This window comes from Tachypleus tridentatus, chromosome 3 (genome assembly GCF_004210375.1).
Source record: "Tachypleus tridentatus isolate NWPU-2018 chromosome 3, ASM421037v1, whole genome shotgun sequence".
Taxonomy (NCBI): domain Eukaryota; kingdom Metazoa; phylum Arthropoda; class Merostomata; order Xiphosura; family Limulidae; genus Tachypleus; species Tachypleus tridentatus.
Window position 1 is genome coordinate 89901515 of NC_134827.1, and position 24450 is coordinate 89925964.

The 24450-nt window shown below is 34.2% G+C and overlaps 1 protein-coding gene across 4 annotated transcripts in view; it reads right to left on the reverse strand.

The window, feature by feature from the left end:
• Window positions 1–11034: 11034 nt before the first annotated feature.
• LOC143247445 (uncharacterized) overlaps window positions 11035–24450 on the reverse strand; it is a 50076-nt gene continuing 36660 nt past the window's right edge. The window contains exons 2-4 of one of the 4 annotated variants that reach the window (XM_076495554.1): window positions 23702–23806; window positions 15090–15202; window positions 11035–14126 (exon numbers count right to left, since the gene is read on the reverse strand). In XM_076495554.1, the coding sequence (XP_076351669.1) occupies window positions 11513–14086 (2574 nt within the window). In that variant the 5' untranslated portion in view covers window positions 14087–14126; window positions 15090–15202; window positions 23702–23806 and the 3' untranslated portion in view covers window positions 11035–11512. The remainder of the gene's footprint in view (window positions 14127–15089; window positions 15203–23701; window positions 23807–24450) is intronic. The other 3 variants (XM_076495553.1, XM_076495556.1, XM_076495555.1) reach the window with 3 other exon arrangements.

The window sequence follows — 24450 nt, forward strand, 5'->3', positions numbered from 1 at the left end:
TTGTGAAGGAACTATGGATTATCACTATAGAAATGATAACAGAAATGTGAGGCAGGGATCAATAGAATAATAACCTAACTGTACGTGATACCTAAAGAGAGAGAGAAAATATGTGAAAAATGTAATAATTTTTCAAGAACAACAAAAATCAAAGTTAAAAATGTATCTCAGAACGGCTGGTATGGATATGAACACTTTTACTGATAAGGAGAGAACAACGTCATTCTATCTTCCTAGGTCATCTTCAGGTTATGATAGAGAGAGTGTTTGAATGTGATCGTTGACGTACACGACTTAAGGACGAGAGTATAAACAGATACCGGATTGTAGGGAGCGTTGCAGGTGGATGTTAGGTTATTAATTAGTGTAGGTATAAAGGTGTTCCTTTATATTGGTTTAATTTTGGTTTTGTTGCTGTATAAGTAGTGCCTCTTTGATTTTGTATTTGTTTATATTTGTTTCCCTACTTAATATCTATATGTTTTCCATGATTATGTTGTGTTTATTTGATTTGCAGTGTTCAGAAACATGTGAAGGTGACTTTTTGTGTTCTTTGTATCTGGTTTCTATTTTTCTACTTGTTTCTCCAATATAGAAGTCGTGGCAGTTGTTACAATGTATTTTATAAATTATGTTGGTGTTGTGTTTATCAGTGTAGTTTTTACATAGTATGGACTTTAGTTTTGTACCTGGTTTTTGAATAAATTTGGTGTTTATTGGAATGTTGTGTTTTGTTATAAATTTTATCAAAATGTCGGTTATTTTTTCGCTGATGTTGCGAACGTATAGTATGCAGCGGTATAAGGTTTTGTAGTTTGTTGTATCTTGGGATTTATTGTTATTTGTTTGTTGTTGGTCCAGGTGTGTGCGTATAATTTTTTCCACGGTTTTTGAAGAAATTTGTTGATGTTGATGAAGTGTTTATTTTGTTGATTTCATCGTTAGTTTTACCAGGTGAACGTAGATTTGTGGCTATGTTTATTTGGTTTCTTAATATGTTAAGTTTTTGTTTTGTTTTGTTTCATGTGCTAAGTCCCATGGAATATATAATGTAGTATGGGCGATTTTTTTGTGGATTTCTGTTTTGAATTGTGTAACAGTTCCAGTGATTTTGAGGTCAAGAAATACTACTTGGTTTTTTTTTTTTCCTGTTCATGGGTGAACTTAATGTTGGGGTCTATCGAGTTAACGTGATTGAAAAAAACTAAGTGTGCGTTCTGTAGATGTGAATCCAGCAATTGTATCATCAACATATCTGTACCAGTATAGTGGTGGGTGTAAGGTTGAATTGATCGCTTGTGATTCAATCTGTGTCATAAAAACGTTGACTAAGGCTGGTGACACGGGATTCCCCATACATAGGGAACTTATTTGTAGGTAGTTTGGATTATTGAACATAAAGTTAGTTTTGGTAGTAGTGAATTCTATAAAGGTTGCTAGTTGGTTGCTGGGGATGTGTATCGATGTTTTGGGGTCTTGGATATAAAGATCTAAGGCTATCTTGCAGGTTTCAGTTGTTGGGTCTTCTGTGAAGAGGGAGATTACATCAAAATTAGTCTTTAAGGCTTTGTGATTTAGTTGATAAAGAATAGACTTAACACTAAAGAACCTTTGAAAAAGGAGCCGGCTGATATTACATATTTAGAAAATGTCCACACTATATATTTACCGAGGGTGTAGTTAAATGATTCATCAAGAAATATCATAGTTATATAGATTGTGTCATTAAATAATCATTTTACTAGTAACATAATTAAATTTAGACATTGATGACATTTTTAGAAATTCTATGATGACATCGCCATCATGGCCGCCGAGCAATACGCTTTCTGGACAACGTCCATTGTTATGATAATAAAGCCTCGCCTAACAACGATCTCTATGTCTTCAGTTTGTCCTAGCAAAGCACCAACTGGCAACACTTCATGGAACCATCGTTTCTAGCGCTGAGGTGATATACTCGTGTTGCTGTCTGGAGGCGTGCGTGGCAAATATCTTCGAACTATTCACAAATATCCAAGTACTTTATATTTGTCTGAGGAAACGTCAAGGGAGGAGATATATGACAGTTTTAATGATCAAATGTCAAAATCTGTAACGTCAGTTGGAGATTAACTCCTTAACCACATTTAGTTCGAAGTTTCTTTACTTAATTTATCAACTATTAAGTAGTATTTTGCAATGAGGTGTGTTCACTACTCAACATGATTATTGTTATGTTAGTTGAATACTGTAGAAAGGGTTTGCATCATTTGCAGTTATTGCTAGGAATTTGAAAACAATTGTAAGTTCAAAGGGTGTTGCAACCCTCACTTTCAAAGCTATCAACCAGTATTCAGAAGGAATATGTCTTGTGATAATCACTTGTGCTATATATGGTAACAAGAATGGACTTTCTGCAAATCGGAATTTGCAATACTCGTTAGATATACAGTAGAACAGCTGGCGGTTGTATAGCGATTTGTGATAATCACTTGCACTATTTAATGGTGAACTTTCTGTGGAGTAAATCATCCATTATTATTTAGATACAATAACTATTGTTAATTAAATGTAGTGCGTAAAACATTAACTGATAACAAGGCTGGAATGGTTGCAAGGAGTTAAAGCCTATATAGACTGAAATGTCTTTGTAATCTTTGTTTGCTTAAAAATTGGGTGAATTTTGTGTTGAATATTTTAAGGGGTTTATAGAAAAAAACTACGCGATTACACATACAAACTACAACTTACCACCAGAGGATAAGTTATTAGGGAAGTATTGCTAGGCTGCTATGACAGACGGCCATGATGTCATAGCTCCACGAAGTCGAAACAATACACATTTGATCAACATGACTATATTTAATACAATTAGTTTAAATCACTAACTTATTAGCTAATTAAATTTCTTGATCATATATATTTAAATCCTATTAGAAAAGGATGATTAACACTAAGTTATTATTTATATACATTTACCAATCATTTATACGCAAACAGTCCAGAAAAAATGTTTATTAGACTTTATGCAATAATTAAAACTTCCACTCCACTGGCTTGACTTCGGCTATCAATATAACTTGACAAAATAATACATCTCCATGTTCGACAAAAGTGGATGGTGTTCTGCATATACACCATGTTCTAAAGCATTAATTATACTTACACATTCACTAGAGTGAATTCATGTTATAATTTAATAAAATATTTTATTTTACACATTAGACTTTACAGTTTTATCTTACACGAGGGTTAAAAGGGTAAATACTACACTCCCACGTATTAACATATATGCAGTGACAGTGTTATTATATTTCCACATGTTATTCCATGATCAATGTCTAGATGTAATTATATCAGAACCATAATTTTGCATATTTTAACATTGTTCTAATACAATTTCTTTAAGACTGCCACTGTTCCAACATATTTAATCAATGTGTTCTTTGGTATTTTACTCCAAATGTCTCTAATACACTCCCATACAGTTTCTTTGGAAATAACGTTTAATATCTCAAGTTTGATTTATAAAATCCTAGATATCTTCATTTGGGTTGGGATTGGGGCTCTGTGGGGGCCATTGTATCATAAATGACTCCAGCAACTTCTTTCTTAGATAAGCATTTTTTTCATAGTTTGGATGAGTGTTTGGGGTTATCATCTTCTTGGCAGTAGAATCTTTTACGCAAATCACTGAATATACAATGACGGACGAATATGTGATGGTACTTGTGCTGGTCTATTGTTCCATCTACTTTCTAAATATTTTCTGTTTTTTCAGCTGAAAAACAACACCTAAACTATTACATTACCTCCCCATGCTTCATGGTAGGTGATACGCACTGATCAGGTATCGAAAATACTTATTATGCTTCGATACTATATAGTTTCTTTGTTCAAGACAAGTCTAGGTGCAGCTTATTTTCAACCGTGTAGAAATATACGCATCACAGCACATGCAAATAAAACAAGAAACATATCAAAATTATAAATTGAAACCGAAATTAAGACTTGAAAAACATTTTAAATATAATAAGTTACCATAACATGATAAATATGTGGACATATCATGCTTGTTCAATATTAAATATGTGGACATATCATGCTTGTTCAATATTAAATATGTGGACATATCATGCTTGTTCAATATTAAATATGTGGACATATCATGCTTGTTCAACATTCAGCTGTACTGCCAATTGTTATTGTTTTCGTGACTAGCACTACCCAGTTACCTTATTACATTTTTTTGTTTTCGTGACTAGCACTACCCAGTTACCTTATTACATTTTTTTGTTTTCGTGACTAGCACTACCCAGTTACCTTATTACATTTTTTTGTTTTCGTGACTAGCACTACCCAGTTACCTTATTACATTTTTTTGTTTTCGTGACTAGCACTACCCAGTTACCTTATTACATTTTTTTGTTTTCGTGACTAGCACTACCCAGTTACCTTATTACATTTTTTTGTTTTCGTGACCAGCACTACCCAGTTACCTTATTACATTTTTTTGTTTTCGTGACTAGCACTACCCAGTTACCTTATTACATTTTTTTTGTCTTCGTGACTAGCACTACCCAGTTACCTTATTACATTTTTTGTTTTCGTGACTAGCACTACCCAGTTACCTTATTACATTTTTTTGTTTTCGTGACTAGCACTACCCAGTTACCTTATTACATTTTTTTTTTTGTCTTCGTGACTAGCACTACCCAGTTACCTTATTACATTTTTTGTTTTCGTGACTAGCACTACCCAGTTACCTTATTACATTTTTTTGTTTTCGTGACTAGCACTACCCAGTTACCTTATTACATTTTTTTTGTTTTCGTGATTAGCACTACCAGTTACCTTATTACATTTTTTTGTTTTCGTGACTAGCACTACCCAGTTACCTTATTACATTTTTTTGTTTTCGTGACTAGCACTACCCAGTTACCTTATTACATTTTTTTGTTTTCGTGATTAGCACTACCCAGTTACCTTATTACATTTTTTTGTTTTCGTGACTAGCACTACCCAGTTACCTTATTACATTTTTTTGTTTTCGTGACTAGCACTACCCAGTTACCTTATTACATTTTTTTGTTTTCGTGACTAGCACTACCCAGTTACCTTATTACATTTTTTTTTTTCGTGACTAGCACTACCCAGTTACCTTATTACATTTTTTTGTTTTCGTGACTAGCACTACCCAGTTACCTTATTACATTTTTTTGTTTTCGTGACTAGCACTACCCAGTTACCTTATTACATTTTTTTGTTTTCGTGACTAGCACTACCCAGTTACCTTATTACATTTTTTTGTCTTCGTGATTAGCACTACCCAGTTACCTTATTACATTTTTTTGTTTTCGTGACTAGCACTACCCAGTTACCTTATTACATTTTTTTGTTTTCGTGACTAGCACTACCCAGTTACCTTATTACATTTTTTTGTTTTCGTGACTAGCACTACCCAGTTACCTTATTACATTTTTTTTTGTTTTCGTGACTAGCACTACCCAGTTACTTTATTACATTTTTTTGTTTTCGTGACTAGCACTACCCAGTTACCTTATTACATTTTTTTTGTTTTCGTGATTAGCACTACCCAGTTACCTTATTACATTTTTTTTGTTTTCGTGACCAGCACTACCCAGTTACCTTATTACATTTTTTTGTTTTCGTGACTAGCACTACCCAGGTACCTTATTACATTTTTTTGTTGTCATTTTTTTGTTTTCGTGACTAGCACTACCCAGTTACCTTATTACATTTTTTTGTTTTCGTGACTAGCACTACCCAGTTACCTTATTACATTTTTTTTGTTTTGTGACTAGCACTACCCAGTTACCTTATTACATTTTTTTTGTTTTCGTGATTAGCACTACCCAGTTACCTTATTACATTTTTTTTGTTTTCGTGACTAGCACTACCCAGTTACCTTATTACATTTTTTTGTTTTCGTGATTAGCACTACCCAGTTACCTTATTACATTTTTTTTGTTTTCGTGATTAGCACTACCCAGTTACCTTATTACATTTTTTTGTTTTCGTGATTAGCACTACCCAGTTACCTTATTACATTTTTTTGTTTTCGTGACTAGCACTACCCAGTTACCTTATTACATTTTTTTGTTTTCGTGACTAGCACTACCCAGTTACCTTATTACATTTTTTTGTTTTCGTGACTAGCACTACCAGTTACCTTATTACATTTTTTTGTTTTCGTGATTAGCACTACCCAGTTACCTTATTACATTTTTTTGTTTTCGTGGATTAGCACTACCCAGTTACCTTATTACATTTTTTTTGTTTTCGTGACTAGCACTACCCAGTTACCTTATTACATTTTTTTGTTTTCGTGACTAGCACTACCCAGTTACCTTATTACATTTTTTTGTTTTCGTGATTAGCACTACCCAGTTACCTTATTACATTTTTTTGTTTTCGTGATTAGCACTACCCAGTTACCTTATTACATTTTTTTGTTTTCGTGACTAGCACTACCCAGTTACCTTATTACATTTTTTTGTTTTCGTGACTAGCACTACCCAGTTACCTTATTACATTTTTTTGTTTTCGTGACTAGCACTACCCAGTTACCTTATTACATTTTTTTGTTTTCGTGACTAGCACTACCCAGTTACCTTATTACATTTTTTTGTTTTCGTGATTAGCACTACCCAGTTACCTTATTACATTTTTTTGTTTTCGTGACTAGCACTACCCAGTTACCTTATTACATTTTTTTGTTTTCGTGACTAGCACTACCCAGTTACCTTATTACATTTTTTTGTTTTCGTGACTAGCACTACCCAGTTACCTTATTACATTTTTTTGTTTTCGTGATTAGCACTACCCAGTTACCTTATTACATTTTCTTCACCACAATATGTTTGTTATACAAACAAAACCCAGATCCAGCAGGAAAGGAAATGGGGTGGACCTGCAACTACTTCTTCCTGCACAAATAACTGAAGCTTAAACAGGCTGCCTGTTGTAAAAAGTATCATCTTTTATCTTTTCACTTATTGAATCCATTAAGTACAGATCAGAGGTGACCTCAAAGAAATACCATGAAGTGTTACTTTCTAAGTGACGTTACATACTCATAGTCTTCCCGTTTATTTTAACTGTATTTTGTGCTGAAACAAAATTAAGAAAATATCAGTAAAACTGTACCTTAAAATATTATTTCAATCTGAACAATTGAAAATAACGAAATATATCAAAATAAAACTTTGCTCTATAAGGTATTATTTGTGAACTTCGCACTCATCAGATTTCACCATTTCATGAATATTATTACTCAATAAATTAAAAATGTTCCTCTACTATTACTAAAACAAGAAGACAGCTGTGTTTTAATCGAAGATAGTATGAGATCATTACTTGCTAATATTTCTTCAAGGAAAATCCACTACTTGACGAATATTTCAGTGTCGAAGTTAAATATTCTTGAAAATAAAATTAATAAACATATTGGATATATCATATCTTGAGTGATGCTTTACATGCTAATAATTACTGTTTAATTCATGCTTCAGTGTATTAGTAATCAGATCAAATTGATCTATTTTTAATCAGATGTTGCTTCAGCGTTGTGTTCCTCCCATGCTACATAACACTTGTGAATACCTTTATTAAATGTCCACATAGGCATATAACACAACGTATGTACATTCATACATATACATTGCAATATACTTATATCTGAGCAGTACATATGAATATATTACTAGTAGCATGAAATATACTTCTTCTTGTTGGCACACCATTACCTTGTGAACGAAAATGAGCTATCTCCGTTAGGTATATCTCAATAACTGTGGCACCATCCATGTGCCACTATCTATCAGCATGTTATAGCTCGACATGTTATCTTAGCTTTACAAAAAAAATAGCCATTGGCAGAAATGAGTTTATCTAAGACTTTTAGTCTAAAATTATTGTAGACAGAATTAATATTTGTATTGTCACTGTACCAACACACTCAGAGCAACAAATACTAAATATGATAATGCACAGAAAAGTATACTTACAACCCAGACAAATATTAAAGCAATAGCCAAGCTATCACAATGTGATATTACCATTCCTGAGTCGATCCATTGCTGAAGTTTGTATTACACAATAATAATTATTAGAAACATCTTATCAAATATGAACTTTTCCACTTAGATTTGTAACCACTTCATTCATGTTCCATGTTGAAAGAGAACAGAGTATCCTTGCTGCACATATAGGAATCATAGGAATATACTGAGTTGTACAAACTGTTGTTGTTCCGTGTGTTACACGTACTAACACTACGCATTTTAACTGTATAGGAACACAGGAGCTACAATTAAATATCATATTGAGATCTTCCAGTTTAAACTCTGTTCAATAGCTGGAAAGGTTACACTTCACATTTGCACCCTTAATTTTCCATTTAACAAACAATCCTAACTTTGTAGTAGGCAACTGGCAAACACATACATTTCGCAGTAAAACATTCCTTGATAGCTCAGAAAGCAAGAAACGCCATTTTGATTACTCCTTAATTTTAGTATCGTGCCTTCTCCCCAGATGTTTCCAAAATCTGATTCATCTCATACAAACAGATAAGTATTCTCAAAATTTGAGTTGAGATGATACAAAAAATAATCTTAATATTCTCTGATTCATCAGACTAGGTAATGCATGAGAGGTTTGTCCCATTTGGTTCTATTAGGAATAGCAAACTTCACAAACATTTGCTTTATAGGTTGTATTATCCATTACTTCTAAACATCAAGACGGTTCTGTCCAGTAAGCCATGCACTCATATCACGTGATACTATGCATTCCATTTAGCCAACATAAATGCATATTTATAATTTTAAACATAGCCAACAACAGTACCATCTGGTGAAATCATTGCCAAGTCTTGAAAAAAAACAGTGAGGAAAAGCACACTGACTTTTGATCAATGACTCAAGACTCTGGTTCTCCAGTAGATTACATAATATAATATATGAAAAATATTGATGGTTGGTGTGTATTTATTGAATTGTAATTTTAATACATTAATGTGACACTAATTCTGATCTCAGATAATGTTGTTTCCATGCTAACGAATCTTTCACGTCAATGTGACCGCACTGCCTAAAACAAAGCCATTTAAAATTACTTAAAGAATGTGTATTTTAGTAAATAATTACAAACATAATAAAACTGTTTATTATATTAGTTTTCCGGAAAATTATATTTCAAATACTGTTACCATATAGCACACTTTGAGTTATATTTCTTGTAAGGTTCTGAAAGCTCTTCATTTTGAATGTTTTTGTGACAGAAAATACACAAAGAAAAATTATAAACTGTCTCTTCAGGCAATAATCCTAATTATTTACTGTATCAGAAGTAATAGATGTATGCAACTACACAATTAAAAATTGTTGTTGTTTTTTAATTTCGCACAAAGCTATTCGAGGGCTATCTGCACTAGCCGTCCCTAATTTAGCAGTGTAAGACTAGAGGGAAGGCAGCTAGTCATCACCACCCACCGCCAACTTTTGGGTTACTCTTTTACCAACGAATAGTGGGATTGGCCGTAACATTATAACGCCCCCACGGCTGAAAGAGCGAGCATATTTGGCGCGACGAGGATGCGAACCCGCGACCCTCAGATTACGAGTCGCACGCCTTAACACGCTTGGCCATGCCGGGCCCGAGTTAATTATTATAATATTTAGTTTTTTTGCATGTTTGAATTTAATAATGATATAGTCCATAAACGAAAAAACATGTAACAAGAATCAACGTTTCAACTGTAATAAGAGTTTAGAAAAGTGTTATGCTCAAGTTGTGGTTAGAATTCAACATTCAGGTTTGCTATCAAGATAGCACTTTTATTTCACAAAATTACAAGACAGCTTATAATTTATGCACTGGTGAGAATAAAATGTTCTCATAATCGAAATATCTTTATGCATTGACGCAAGTATAACAATATAGGTAATAATATTTATAAAATTAGTGCTCAATCTAAGTATAAAAGTTCTCATTGACACATGGGTATTGAAAGGCAGTATGCGACGATCTTTAGCTTTTCCGAATCTTTAGGAACTTGAAAATACAGGCTACTCAATGACTCCACTGTTCGAATTACTTACTAAAGTTGAGAGGAGGTCGTCTAATTGTCTTTCATCTAACGGTGTTATAGAATGCTTCAGTTCATGGATATCTTGCGGTTGAAAATATTTCGAGGTTGGTGACAATTTTAGTGGATGTATTTGCTTGATCAGACTTGGGGTTGATTGACAGATTCTGTGACAAGCAGAGGCCACCTTTGGTGAGTTTAATTTAAGTGACATTGGTCTGTTTGTTCGTCCAGTGGGCTCTTGTGTTTCTCTAGTAACTTTAAGATTTATAAAGTCACTTGCTACGGAGTTTGTGTGGTCGTTTTTCCTTAACTGTAAGTTTACCACATTATCTTGTTCTTCTGCACTTCCAGTGCATCGACATTCTCGACTAACTATTTGTTTATCAGAAGCATTTTCATGTGCAAAATTGACAGACATGTGTTTGGAGACTCGAACGTCTTTTATCTGTTGGACTTCTGTAGACATCTTCATTAAAGATTTGGGTGAATTGCAGTTAAATGAGGCTTCATGTTTTCCACTAAACAAACAGTTTTCTCCGTCGGCATTCATGCCAATGATGCTCTGAGCTCGTTCAAAATCTCTAGAATTATTATTAAGTTCTTTACTAAAGGCAATATTGGCTATATTTGCAGATAGTGAACGTACAGCTCGATGTTTCTTTTTCTTTTCGCAGTCAACAAAACAAATATCAGTAGTTTCTTTATTATGGTTAAGCCGATCTTTTGAATAATTTTTGCAGTCTATTTCATTAAGTAATCTTAAATTTGTCTTTTCTAAAAAGGTATTTTTTTCTCTTTTTTCGGATTCAGTATTAAAATGGGGGAATATTAGAGAGAGGTCGAGAATAAGTTGTTCTGTAAACAGGAGGATGTTCATGAAATTTATCTTCCTTCATTTGATCCATATGTGAACTCTGACTCTCCTCATTCAAGAGTTTTTCTGCTTTTGTTGTTGAGATTAATTCTGGAAATTGTGATTTTTTTTCCTTAGGCTTTTTTTGTGTTGTCGTGAAAAGTTTATTTTGTCCTGGTGTAGAGATATTGAATGAAGGGTCATTCTCAACACTGTTTGATACACTGAATCTTCGTCTATAGGATGTATCAGAAGAAGAAATTGCGTTGAGTAAAGATTCAGTTTTGCTTTTTACTTCAGATTTCAAACTGTAATTCTTTCCATCACTACTGCTACGAGTCAAGGGATAACCAGCAATAGGTTGCATTTTGTTACTAATATTTTGTACACGGTTAAAAACAGAAGAATCTTTACATTCTTGAGACACTGTAAGTTTGCCACATTTAGCCTTTATTGATGGAGGATGAGAGTTATTCTGTTCTTGAAACGCTAACTCCTCGTCAGTAAACCTCAAATTATTATATATTTCTTGAAGTTCCTTAACTGCATTAACAAAATTTTCAGAAAACTTTTTTCTTTCTTTCCCTCTGTACAAACTCGTCGATTTGTTTTTTAGCTGTCTCCAAACTGAGAGTAGAACCCGAATGTATTTTGTCTGGAAGGAAGAGTGAAGCATTATTTTCTACTGAATCTGTGAAGCTACATTTACTCTCTGACAAAGCACAGTTGCCTGAAGTTTTCAAAGTGCAGCACGTATCTCGGTTAAAGGAATTTATCATTTTATTACAAAAATCAGTTTCAGTCATTTCGCAGTTACAATTAACTTGGGATTGTTCTTGCTCATTAATTTTTACTTCTTCTGGCCTAGCAAGGTAATCATTTATTTTGGGAACTCGAACATTAAACTTATTATTGCTGACAGTCATTCTGTTTCTCTGCCTTGTTCGGATGCCTGACATCATTTCTACAAAATTAGTGCTGTTTTTCACATTCCTCTGAGAATCATGTACATTTAAAATATCAGTTTTTTCTGGGAAATTTTTGTTTAGAAAGGTTTTAGATAGTGGAGCTTGATCAGTATAGGAATATACGGGAGCACAGGATTTAGAACAATTTATTAGAGAGGCAAGAGTTTGTTTTGGTGGCATATCTGTGTAACTATATATCATATTATTTTTGCTTGCTGTAAAAGTGTTGGAATTTTTCGTATGTTGTGATATTTCTTTCTCATGCATTTTTATTTTAGAAGAAGTGTCAGTGACACATGTATTTCCTATTTTTCCTTCGCTTTTGGGGGATTGTTGAATTTTACTTCTTGAATTAGAATATTTTTCATTAAGTACAAATTTCCTCTGATTGATGGAAGAATTATAATTAACCGTGTGTTTATCAATTGCTTTCTGTGACTCTGTGTGTGTGAGTAATGAATGATTTATTAAATTTGTTTGAGAACTACACAACTGATGGACAGTTTCGTTATAAACAATTTTGGACTGAGAGGATCTTGGAGGAGGAGTGGGTGCTCGTCCATCAGTTGAGGCTTGATTTAATGGATGTGAAATGTTTGGTGGTGTGTTTGTTTGTCCAACGAACGTGTAACTCATGATGGGATGGGAAATTACTTGAATTGGTTTCATTGTTTGCACAGCAGGTGGGCAACATGTTACAGGACACGAATTGTTTGGAAGTGGTTTGAATGTTTTTCCAAAATGTGGGTCACATAAGGCAGAGCTCGGGGCGTCTAAAGCAAGAGTGGGCTCTTTCCTAAGGGATGAACCACATACCACAGACGATGTAGTATATGCTTGTTGAACAGATTGATCATCTTTTGAACAGATCTCTGAATCTAAAGATAAACAACTGGCACTTATATGACTATTTATACAGGTACTTCCAGATACTGATGTGATCAATGCATCTGCTAATGATTCCCTTCCTGTTGTAATAGTAGAAGTCACTCTCGTCAACAAATTAATTGGTAGGGAAAATTTTCGATGACTAATTTCCCGTTGCTGAGTCCTAGGAGAAGCTCGTGAGTATTTTATCCCTGATGCAGAACAGAAAGAGATATCTGGAGAAATACAAGAAGAAGGATTATCGGGAAGTTGGGATCTTTCTTTTGTTGCATTAGAATTACTTGTAAAATGAGCTAGTGAAGAAACAGAACGAGTTTCGTCTAATAACTTGTTCATCTCAAAGTTAGAAGTCTTAGTTTCGTATGCATTATCTTTAATTCTCTGACAGTTTTGTTCTTCCTCTTTTACAGTCAGATCTTTATAAATATTAGACTCTTGCCAGTTATAGCAAAGTCCTAAATATGGAGCAACTGGAGGCTTTTTGATATTTTCACTGACATGCTTTTCATGTAAATCAACTACTTTATCTGGACTTCCAATGCATTTTACATTTGCTTCATCTTGAGATCGCCGTTTATGATATTTCTCTGATCGTGTTGATTTTAATCTGTTATCACGGTGCAAACCTATATCACTATAACAACGCGAATGCTTCTGAGTCATCTCTTCTTCTGAAGAGCTTTCACCTAATTGTTCACGTTGTGCTTCAACCCTAGCTTTTAAAGCTTCACGCCTTTCCTTTCTAGTCCAGCTATCTGTAGAACTCTTTGATGAAACACTTGAAATTGTGGATTCTCGTTTGTCGTTTTTATCCTGAATGCCTAAGTACATATGTCGATTTTCTTTAAGAGGTATGTAGGTTCCAGATAATTTATTGGGTTGAACTGGATTATTGAAATCAGACAAGCCAAATACAAAAGAATATAATCTCTGTTGTTCTTCGGAGAGATTTGCAGACTGTCTCTGCTGACTCAGTTTTTTTTGCCATTCTTCGGGTCTATGAAACTCTAGTGATGAACATGATGTATCTGAGCTTAACGAACTTTCATGTTGACTAAAGTGGTTTCCTTCAAATGACTTTAAAGGTAAACAAGAGTAGCGGTAATCACTCACATTTCTCTGCTGAGTATTTTTTTTAATTTTTTTTTCTTTATCATGTTCTCTGAATGTTGATATGTGATCCACAGTTTCCAATCTACTCTCTGTAGGTAAGCTGCTTGATTTTTTCTTGATTTTTGATGACATCAAAACTTCATTATTCATTCCACTCATTTTCATTGTGTGGATAGACGCTGTGGATTTTAAGGAAATACAATACCTAAGGGGAAAAATATATAAATTATTATGTTCAACATACTACAAACACAAACATATAAAAATAATTTATTTCAAACTTTTAAACAACTAATAATGAAATTGCAAAGTATTTATCAAAACTGTAGAAAAAACTAATTACTACTGTATATATAATGTTTGATGTGCGATAATTACAACTGTCTAAACAAAGTGAAGGTTGAAACAGTAGCATGTCTTTTAACTGAAACATTTTCTTCCTAAGTTAAAAATTTGCTTTTTAGCACAAAGCTATTCAAAAAAAGTGACTTATCAGTCCATTTACCATCAATAGAAGCCGCCTCTGTGTGTGTGTTTAGAGGGATCATTATTGAAATCAAAAAGTGTTGCCCAATGTGTCGTCAAAGTGTGCCATTAGGGGATAATCAATGAGATTATCCATTGGGCAGATGTTTATAACACTGTCAACGTTAAAATTGACTGTTTTACTTCCAACCCTGTCCTATCAGACTCAGAAATAGACTCATGCTACTCGCTGGTCTTGTCTTCATCCGAGTCAAACACTAATACTTGACCGCCGTGAAGAAGAAACTGAGAAAAGTAGAGCCACGCAGTAAGTATCTCCCCTAAACCAAATGAAAATTATTTCAACAAGAACAATTCTATCAACACAACACACTCGAACAACTAAACAACCTACATTGTCAATAAACCACTCATACCCGTACTATTTGTTCCTACTGTTCTACAAGCAGCCTCAAGTGGCTGGAGAATTTCGAAAATTGTTTCCGAACATAAAATTAAAAGAAATCAGAAGGCTTTATGAAGAAGGACTACGGAACCCCAAGATTTCACACACATATTAGCCCGCTGGATCACTAGTGCTCATCTGTGCACACTCCTACAAACATTTAGCAGCTACACACTTTAGTAATTAAACACATTGGACCACTAGTGTTCATCAATGCACACTCCTACAAACACTTACCAGCTACATCCTTTAGTAATTAAACACAACAGTGAAGCCAATGAAATCCACGAAAGCCTGGTAGCTTCGAGACTGTCTCCGAAAAGGGGTAGAGAAGATCGTTTCGTTTAAAACTAAGGAAAAAAAACACCACTGATTAAAATTAGTTTCGATGACAAAGAACACTACAGCTTATTCAACAGTGGCTGCACGCTCTTTTTCACAAAGTGTAGAAATGAGGCCTCAAAACCCCTTCTAAAGTTGGTGCTACAGCGGGTGCATCAAGTGTTAGAAATTAGGGCACTCGAAACACAATGTCACTGCTAACCCGAGACCTGTCAGGTGTTCCGGCCCACAAGAGGTTGATTATTACCCCAACCAATGAGATGAGGCGAAATGTGCAAATTGCCAAGACTTATACGTAGCAAGATACAGAATTTGCCCAAAATATTAGGCTATTATAAACAGACTCAACCTAATTCACTACAAACTACCCTTACCCAGCCCCCAGCAGCTCCACTGATTTTCGCTTCCCAAGCAAAATAATTTTTCAACCATCTACACAATTCAACCCCTTTTCTGTTACAGTTCCAAAGACAAACAAAACCATTCACTTTCACTGCCATAACAAACATCACATCTGCACAAACCCTGTTAAATAACACCTATGAAGCTGTTGTATATAAAAAGACAAACACGCTCAGAGACACGTAGCAACACACACACAAAATAAAACAACAGCATACGCACATTAACTCAGACTGGCCTTTCTCACTAAGTGAAGCATACAACACCCTCATTATCTACAGGCCCGGCATGGCCAAGCGTGTTAAGGCGTACGACTCGTAATCTGAGGGTCGCGGGTTCGCGCCCGCGTCGCGCTAAACATGCTCGCCCTCCCAGCCGTGAGGGTGTATAATGTGACGGTCAATCCCACTATTTGTTGGTAAAAGAGTAGTCCAAGAGTTGGCGGTGGGTGGTGATGACTAGCTGCCTTCTCTTTAGTCTTACACTGCTAAATTAGGGACGGCTAGCACAGATAGCTCTCGAGTAGCTTTGTGCGAAAGTCAAAAACAAACAAACAAACATTATCTACAAATGCGACTAATCTAAACACTGCTTTCTGCTACAAACACTAAAGCCAAACCATATTGCACAAAGCGTGGAACCTCGTAAGAGTAATGCGCAACATTCAGAAACACACTAACCATTTTATACAAGTGTAAAAAACTTGAAATATTCAACCTGATCAGAAATATTGCAGAAATAATTATAATTTCAGAAACTCTAGCAAATGAAGGTTTGTTTGTTTGTTTTTGAATTTCGCGCAAAGCTTCATGAGGGCTATCAGCGCTAGCCGTCCCTAATTTAACAGTGTAAGACTAGAGGGAAGGTAGCTAGTCATCACCACCCGCCGCCAACTCTTGAGCTACTCTTTTACTAACAAATAGTGGGATTGACCGTCACATTATAACAACCCCACGGCTGAAAGGACGAGCATGTTTGGTGCGACCGGGATTCAAACCCGCGACCCTCGGGTTACGAGTCGAACGCCTTAATCCACCTGGCCATGCCAGACCTGCAAAAGAAGGAAGTAGCATTAAAATTCCAGAATTTAAGTTATTCACAAGAGTGAAATTTTAAACATCACTTTCACACCGCGTATCAATTGAAAGAAAATATTTCAAAAATGAATGAAAGAATTTTCTGTAATAAAAATCACGATTTTTTTAGCTGCAAAATGTTCATCTAGTAAACCGTTAAACATAAACTTCCTTTCAACCTGCCTTTTAATGCATCCTAAACCCATCCTAATTTTAATGCCTCTCACACCAACTTGGATAGCTCCGGAATCAACCCCAGAGATTCAGCCCATCACACACTTCTCACGAACAATAACATGCACGTCATGAACAGCAATAACCATATACAGTTACAGACTCTTACGACCTAGTTGACGTAACAATAATTCCAGTCACTACCACACAGTTACAGATTCTTACAACCTACTTGACGTAACAATAATTCCGATTTAACTCTACCTATCTATTGAAACTTCTCAGAACATTTTGCCGTGTCTAACGACCACTTTCCTATCTCTCTCTCTCCAAATTAACAGATAAGACACACCCATAAATTTCCCACGGGCATGTGATTACAATAAAACTGACTGGAACAACTCCAACACATTAGTAAATGCCCTTCTAGCTAACCCGACTAATTAAATAACGACAACTAATACGTGAAAGACGTTACAAAAGTGATTTCTATAGCTACTGAAAAGACAACACCCACAGCTCAGAGGAGGCATACATCATAACACTGGACATTATTAACTCCTGAAATTTACAAACTAATTCAGAACCGAAAAACTTTGTAACTGTTGAGATGGAAATAACTTAATATAATAGTTCAATTAGTGTCTGCCCATTATGATTTTAGTGATAGAGATGAAAAAGGACCGTTAGGGGATGCTGTGAACCTTGTAAGTCTAGAGAATTATTTGTTTGTTTTTGAATTTCGCGCAAAGCTACACGAGGGTTATCTGTGCTAGCCGTATTTAGAGGGAAGACAGCTAGTCATTACCACCCACCGCCAACTCTTGGGCTACTCTTTTATCAACAAATATTGGGATTACCCATCACATTATAATGCCCCCACGGCTGAAAGGGAGAGCATATTTGGTGCGACCGGGATTCGAACCCGCGACCCTCAACTTACGAGTCGAGTGCCTTAACCACCTGGTCATGCAGGGCCAAGTCTAACCTTAGTATGGGATCACCTATCCTTGCGCCCCCGCTAATACAGCAGTAAGTCTACGGATTTACAACACTAAAATTAGGGGGTTCGGTTCCCCTCGGTGGGCTCAGCAGATAGCCAGATGTGGCTTTGCTATAAGAAAACCCACCCACACCTAACCTTGAACAAAGTGAATGAAAGTTATCATGAAAGAAAAAATATTATTTTAAAGGTAAATCGTCTATGAATTAAGGTATGTTCTATTCTATCACCAACGTTTTTAGTAAAAAAAAAACCTCTTTAATTAACGGAGACTAAATTAAAAAATTAAAAATATTCTTCCATAACATAGAAGTCATTGTTGGAACATAGTGTTGCAAAAACGTACTGGGTTTTCTGTATGTTAGAAGTTGTCAATGTAACTTATTTTTATCTACAACTATCCTATAAATATGCCACAAATTTATTTCATCAATAATCTTAATTTTGATTGGCTCACAAAGGAATTTATCAACGTTTTACTGTTTCGATGCACTTTTCTGCTTCTTTGTTTGTCAAGCATGATTTTACAAAATTTATTTATTTTGGTTAGGTATGAAATGTGAAGCGTAAGCGGTAGTACTTGCCCCCTGTCAGTTTTGATGGGCTGTACACCAATACAGAACATAATATCTTGATAACGATCGTAGATAATAAAACAGTACTTGTTATTTTTATAATGTTATGCATACAAGATATGTCGAAACTATGTTTATGTTAACTGTGACGGATTTACTATAATGTATCTATTTTAATATCGGTGTGTGTTTAAGTTAAATTTATATTTAGACGTACACAACTTATGTTGTTAAATCTGTATTGCGAAATTCCCGCCTATTTACTAAACTTGTAGAAAATTTCTGAGTGTAAGATTCGGGCCTGGCATGGCCTAGCGCGTTAAGGCATGCGCTTCGTAATCTGAGGGTTTCGGGTTCGCGCCCGAGTCGCGCCAAACATGCTCGCCCTCCCAGCCGTGGGGGCGTTATAATGTGACGGTCAATCCCACTTTTCGTTGGTAAAAGAGTAGTCCAAGAGTTGGCGGTGGATGGTGATGACTAGCTGCCTTCCCTCTAGTCTTACACTGCTAAATTAGGGACGGCTAGCACAGATAGCCCTCGAGTAGCTTTTTTGCGAAATTTCAAACAACAAGTGTAAGATTCAACAATATATATGTGTACTTAAACACTAGTGTATCGTCGGTATTGTTGTACAAGCTGAAATTTCTAGAAACTCTCCTCACATCTATGAATGTAACCAACGCTACGCACCAAGATATATTATTAGTTTGATATAGTTGGGATACCATAAATGAAGAATACAGAACCAGCTAGCTCCTTGTTAAATTCAGTTGTATTTACATTAACTCTAAATTAATTTGCTCATCGCGAATCCTCGATAAGATAAAGGAACTGCAGAACCAGATAGAAGACTCAATACTGTTTGCAAGTTTATTAAACTTTTGTATAGATAATTATTTGAAATAACCCTTATCATGTATTGTATTATTATTTTTTGTATATTAAAATATATTTGTATTAAAAAAGAAAACTGTTTGTATCAATGTTGTTGGCAAGTATCATATATTTATACATATTGACATTTTATTTACCTTTCAAATCTCAATTACAATTTAACTTAGTTTTAGACTATTTGAAATTGTAATACGTAACTTAATACAAAAAACAGTTTTTCCCGTAACTTGTAAGATCAAGTTTCACATGTGTATAATTATGAAGTATGTTATACAAACATTTCAACTGCAATACACAAAATATTAATTTTATATATTCAGACTCTTTGTTTATTATTGTTATCGAAGAGAAACTATGAAGTTGACTGTGAGCATAACACCGAAATCCTAAATACATGAAAGGATTTTAGATGAGAACAAATCAGTAAAGTTGCCGGTTGCCAAGATTTGGACATCTGTGGTACTAGAAGTTAGATCTATCTTCCTTGACTCTGCAACAGATAATTATTGTTTATTTAGAGATTTAGTGCATTAACTATAATAAAGAGGTAATTTTTGGCGTCATAAGTTTAAGATTTTAATGCACGAGGTAATTAGGAACGTGTGGTATGAGGTGAAGTAGACACAGTCGATGAAACCCCCCAGTGGCTCGGCGGTATGTTTGCGGACTTACAATGCTAAAAACCGGGTTTCAATACCCGTGGTGGACAGAGCACAGATAGCCCATTGTGTAGTTTTGTTCTTAATTCAAAACAACAACAACAGTCGATGTAAAGACATCTGGTGTGGATCTGTCAATACAAATACCATGGTTGTAATCTATAGATCCAATGCCTACAAGTTTGGTATGGGGAGAAACGGGAGAACCTCAAAAAATCCACTTTCACTGAATGGGACTGAATTAAAACCAGGCCCAGATAATGTGCAGACTGGACTTTGTGTGGATGTCTGCATACATCAGACTGTATAACGAAATGTACTTTCTCCAGATAAGATAAGTAACTTCTAAAGAAGGGAGGTGAAAAGTGGGAGAGTTATCATTTATGGCTTTAATACAGCACGTTTTTCTAACCTGAGTAGCTTGGTCTTGATATGGGATGCTTCCCAATGGTTCTCTATGTTGTGTGAAGGCGCATATTGTGAGAGATGGTATGCTAATCTAGATACTTGATTTTGAAGTTTTTGTAATTTAAAGAACTAAGTTTCTTTCATATTACAGGTGATCATACGATCGTATTCTATTAAGGGTTTGATGGATGTTTTCTAAATATGAAGCATTGTGTGTGTTTTGCAGCCGTGTATATGTTGGCTTATCATTTTGAAGTGTACTATTCTTGCTTGAAGCTTTTTGTATATTTCTTTTATGTGTGAATGCTTTGTGATATTGTGGTTGAGTGTCATGCCTAGGAATTTGATTAATGATGACAATGTGATATTGGAGTTGCAAACTTTAAGATTTAAATCTCTAAGTTTTATATTTTTTGTTGAGACTTCTGTGGAATATTATGGCTTGAGTTTTGTCGTGGACCATATTGTGATTTTACTGGGTTTTTTTTTTTGCAATGTGGAAGCGGCTAGAATTGGGTATTTGGAAGTACTTAAAATGGCTATATCATTTGCGTAATGAGAAGCATGCGTGAGTGGTGTGACAGTTTGGGGAAGGTCGTTTACGAAGAGCATGTATAAGAGAAGGATGAGGACTGCGCTTTTAGGAACCTCTTCATTGAATGGAATGGAGATGTTGTTCTTAATTTTCAAATTTGCTGTTCTGTTTTTGAGAAAGTTAGAGATACATTTTTACATTTTACATTTTAGTCCATTTTGCCAAATAGTGTTGAAAGCTTATTGAACTTCAAGGAAGGTGGCAACTGTAACTTGATATTTACTGAACCCGTTAAAGGATTTTCCGATTAGTCTGACAAAATCTGAGCTTTGTCTGTTTTTCCTACCTGCGTTTTGAATTTAAGAGAGATTATTGTTGTATCGTAACATCCATAATTCTTTAGTTGTTATTATTTATTCTAACAATTTTGGAATGCAGTTGATGTAATTGATTGGCCAGAAGTCATACGGGTTTTATTTTTATTTTTATCTTTTTTTAATTTTTTTTAGGAATTAGTGTGATGATTGTTTGCGGGAGATAACCTGAGAAAAGTGATAGGTCATACACATTCTTTAGATGTTTTAGGACTTTGAGGGAGGCATGTTTTAGTACTGTATTGTAGATGTTTTCTTCTTTAGGTGTGCTATTGTTTATTTTTTTAAGCTGTAATTAGATTGTTGCAGTGGCTATACGTATAGCCGTACTGTTGAGGGCGGTGTTCAGAATGGTAGTTGAGAAGCATGTGGAAAGTATGCTGTAGATATATTGGATAATGTTATTGATTTTATTGTAGTAATTTTGATTAAGTAGTAGCGAATGTGTTGGAGAAATACTTGGGATTTTTTTTAATCATAGAAATGTATATCAATGTTTCATTCTCTTTTTGTATATTGTGACACGACTTCATGTGCTACAACATCCTATGTTAGTTCACTCGTGAACCAGTTAAAGAAATATCTGTTATCGTCCAACAGAAAGTGAAAATGTAGATTGAACTGGACTTCCCTTGAACATAGACTTTGAGATTGTACAATTTTCTGAATACCTAGTTTATTTATAACACCTGCTGTTGTGCGGCTATATAATGTCAAGAACTAAATAATGGTCAATGGCACACTTCATTTACCCAATGTATAAGTTTTTTCATAATGACTACAAAGCACGTTCACACCGACAATGTTTAAGGCTATTACATTACAAAGTTTGCTCTTAGCTCATGCTACGCAACTTGTAGCTTAATACTTGTTAGGTACGTATCATCTTGCATGCAGGGCTGTTTGAATACTTGAACTTAAATCATGAAATCTGTAATTACCTCCTGTTAGGTTTCATTTTATTTTTACCTTAAACATTTGAATCCTTAACAATAGATGGAAGGATACTTTTTATATCTTAAATATTTGCTTTCTTATATGAGAAGAGACAAGTATTTTATCTATACCTTAAATATTTGTTTCTTCATCAGGCAGAGAAAAAGTATTATGCTCGTACCAAAAACAATTGTTTCCTTATTAGATAATGGACATAAGAATGGTGATTATTTTTGCCTAAATATTTGTTCCATATCAGACAAAAACCTTGATTTTACAAGATCAATATTTGTTTCCTTACCGAAGAAGAACGAAACGTTGTGTTCATATGATAGGAATTTTCGTTGTTATCAGACAAGATATGGATAATTATTTTCACACACTACATATTTGATTCCTTATGAGATAAAATGTTTAAGGATTTTACTTATAAATAAACAATTGTATCCTTATCGCATGATTGGAAAAAATCTAAAATTAACATTTTATTCTTTACTACATAAAAAAACAAGGATAATCTTGTTTATACCATAAACATGTCTATAGTTATCAGGTATATTTGATTTCTGTTTATACCATAAACATGTCTATAGTTATCAGGTATATTTGATTTCTGATGAAAGAGGTAGAACGATTGTCTTTATACCGTAAAAAATTTCTTTACCAGACAAAAGATAAAAGCGCTTTCATTATATTCAAAATATTCATGCCATTATCAGAAGAGAAGTGTAAGGATTACGGTTATGTCAGAAATAATTGCTTCTTTATCAGGTTAGAGATAGAGAGACTGTTTATACCATAAACAAAAGTATCTTTACATTTATAAAACAGGAGGCAGAAGAACTGTCTATACTATAAATATTGGTGTTTTTAACAGAAAAAGGACAACCCGATTTTTTTGTCATACACATTAGTTTCTTTATCAGATAACATATACCATAATATTTGTTTTATCAGACAACAAAGAAGAATATTTCCTTTTAACATCAAAAAAAATATTTCCTACTTAAACAGTAAAAGGAAGGTTTCTGTTTACACCATCAAGACAGATAAGAGCAAGAAAAATTATCTTTATACCATAAACATTGTCCTCATAAAGAGGAGACATAAGAACGGTATTTGTTCCTTAAACCTTTGTCTTTCATTTTTCATATAATAAATACTTGATTCCATATAAGAAATTACAAAAAAGGGATTTTAGCTATGCCATAAATATTTGTTTACTTATTAGATAAAAGAATATTTTTACAATAAATATCCGTATGCTTAAAAAACAAGATAAGGATTTTCTTTATACTGTAAGCATTTGTATCTTTACTATTCAAGAGACGGAAGGATTCTGTTTATACCATCAATTTGTTCTCTTATCATAGAAGAAACTAAAAGAGATGGTTATTTTTAAATCGTAAATATTATATTTCTTGTCAGATAAACCACATACGATTTTTAAAATAAATATTCATATCCTTACCAGGCAAAAGAAAAAGATTCTCTTCTGCAGTAGTCCCCTGTTGTACAGCGCTAAACGTACGGACTTACAAACCATAAAATCAGGGGTTTGCCGGATGTGGCTTTGCTATAAGAAAAACACACAAACCTTATACAGTGATCATTCAATCCTTTATCAGATAACACACAGAATAACTGTTTATATCAAATATTTCTTTCTTTAGCTGACAAAAGACAGAATAATAATTTGTATACTTTAAACAGTTCTTTACTTGTCAGATAGAAAACAAATACTTTTTAATAAACAGTTGTATTTTCCTCAGAGTGGAGACAGACTAGTTCTCTTTCACTCCATAAATACTCAAGAGAAGGACTTTTAAATATTAAGCATTTGTGTGCTTTCCAGATAGAAAATGTAAAGATTTTATTTACACCAGAAACATATGTCTATCAGATAAAAGAGAGGAAACCTGTATTTATACCATAAGTTGTTTACTTATCAGACAGGGAATAGAATTATAACCTTCGTATCATAAACATTAGTTTCTTTATCAGAAAAGAGGAACATTTGTTTATTTCAATAAAATGTTTCTGTATCAGACAAAAGAAAGAAGAATTCTGTTTATACCTTAAACATTTGTATCTCTTAGAAGGAGAGAGAGAGTGATTTACGTTTTCTTAAGTTGAAAATGTATTTTCAGAAATACTTACCTTCCCACACTCATAGCTATTACTTAACCTCCAGGGCTTCTTTCCTTCCTCATCTAAGCA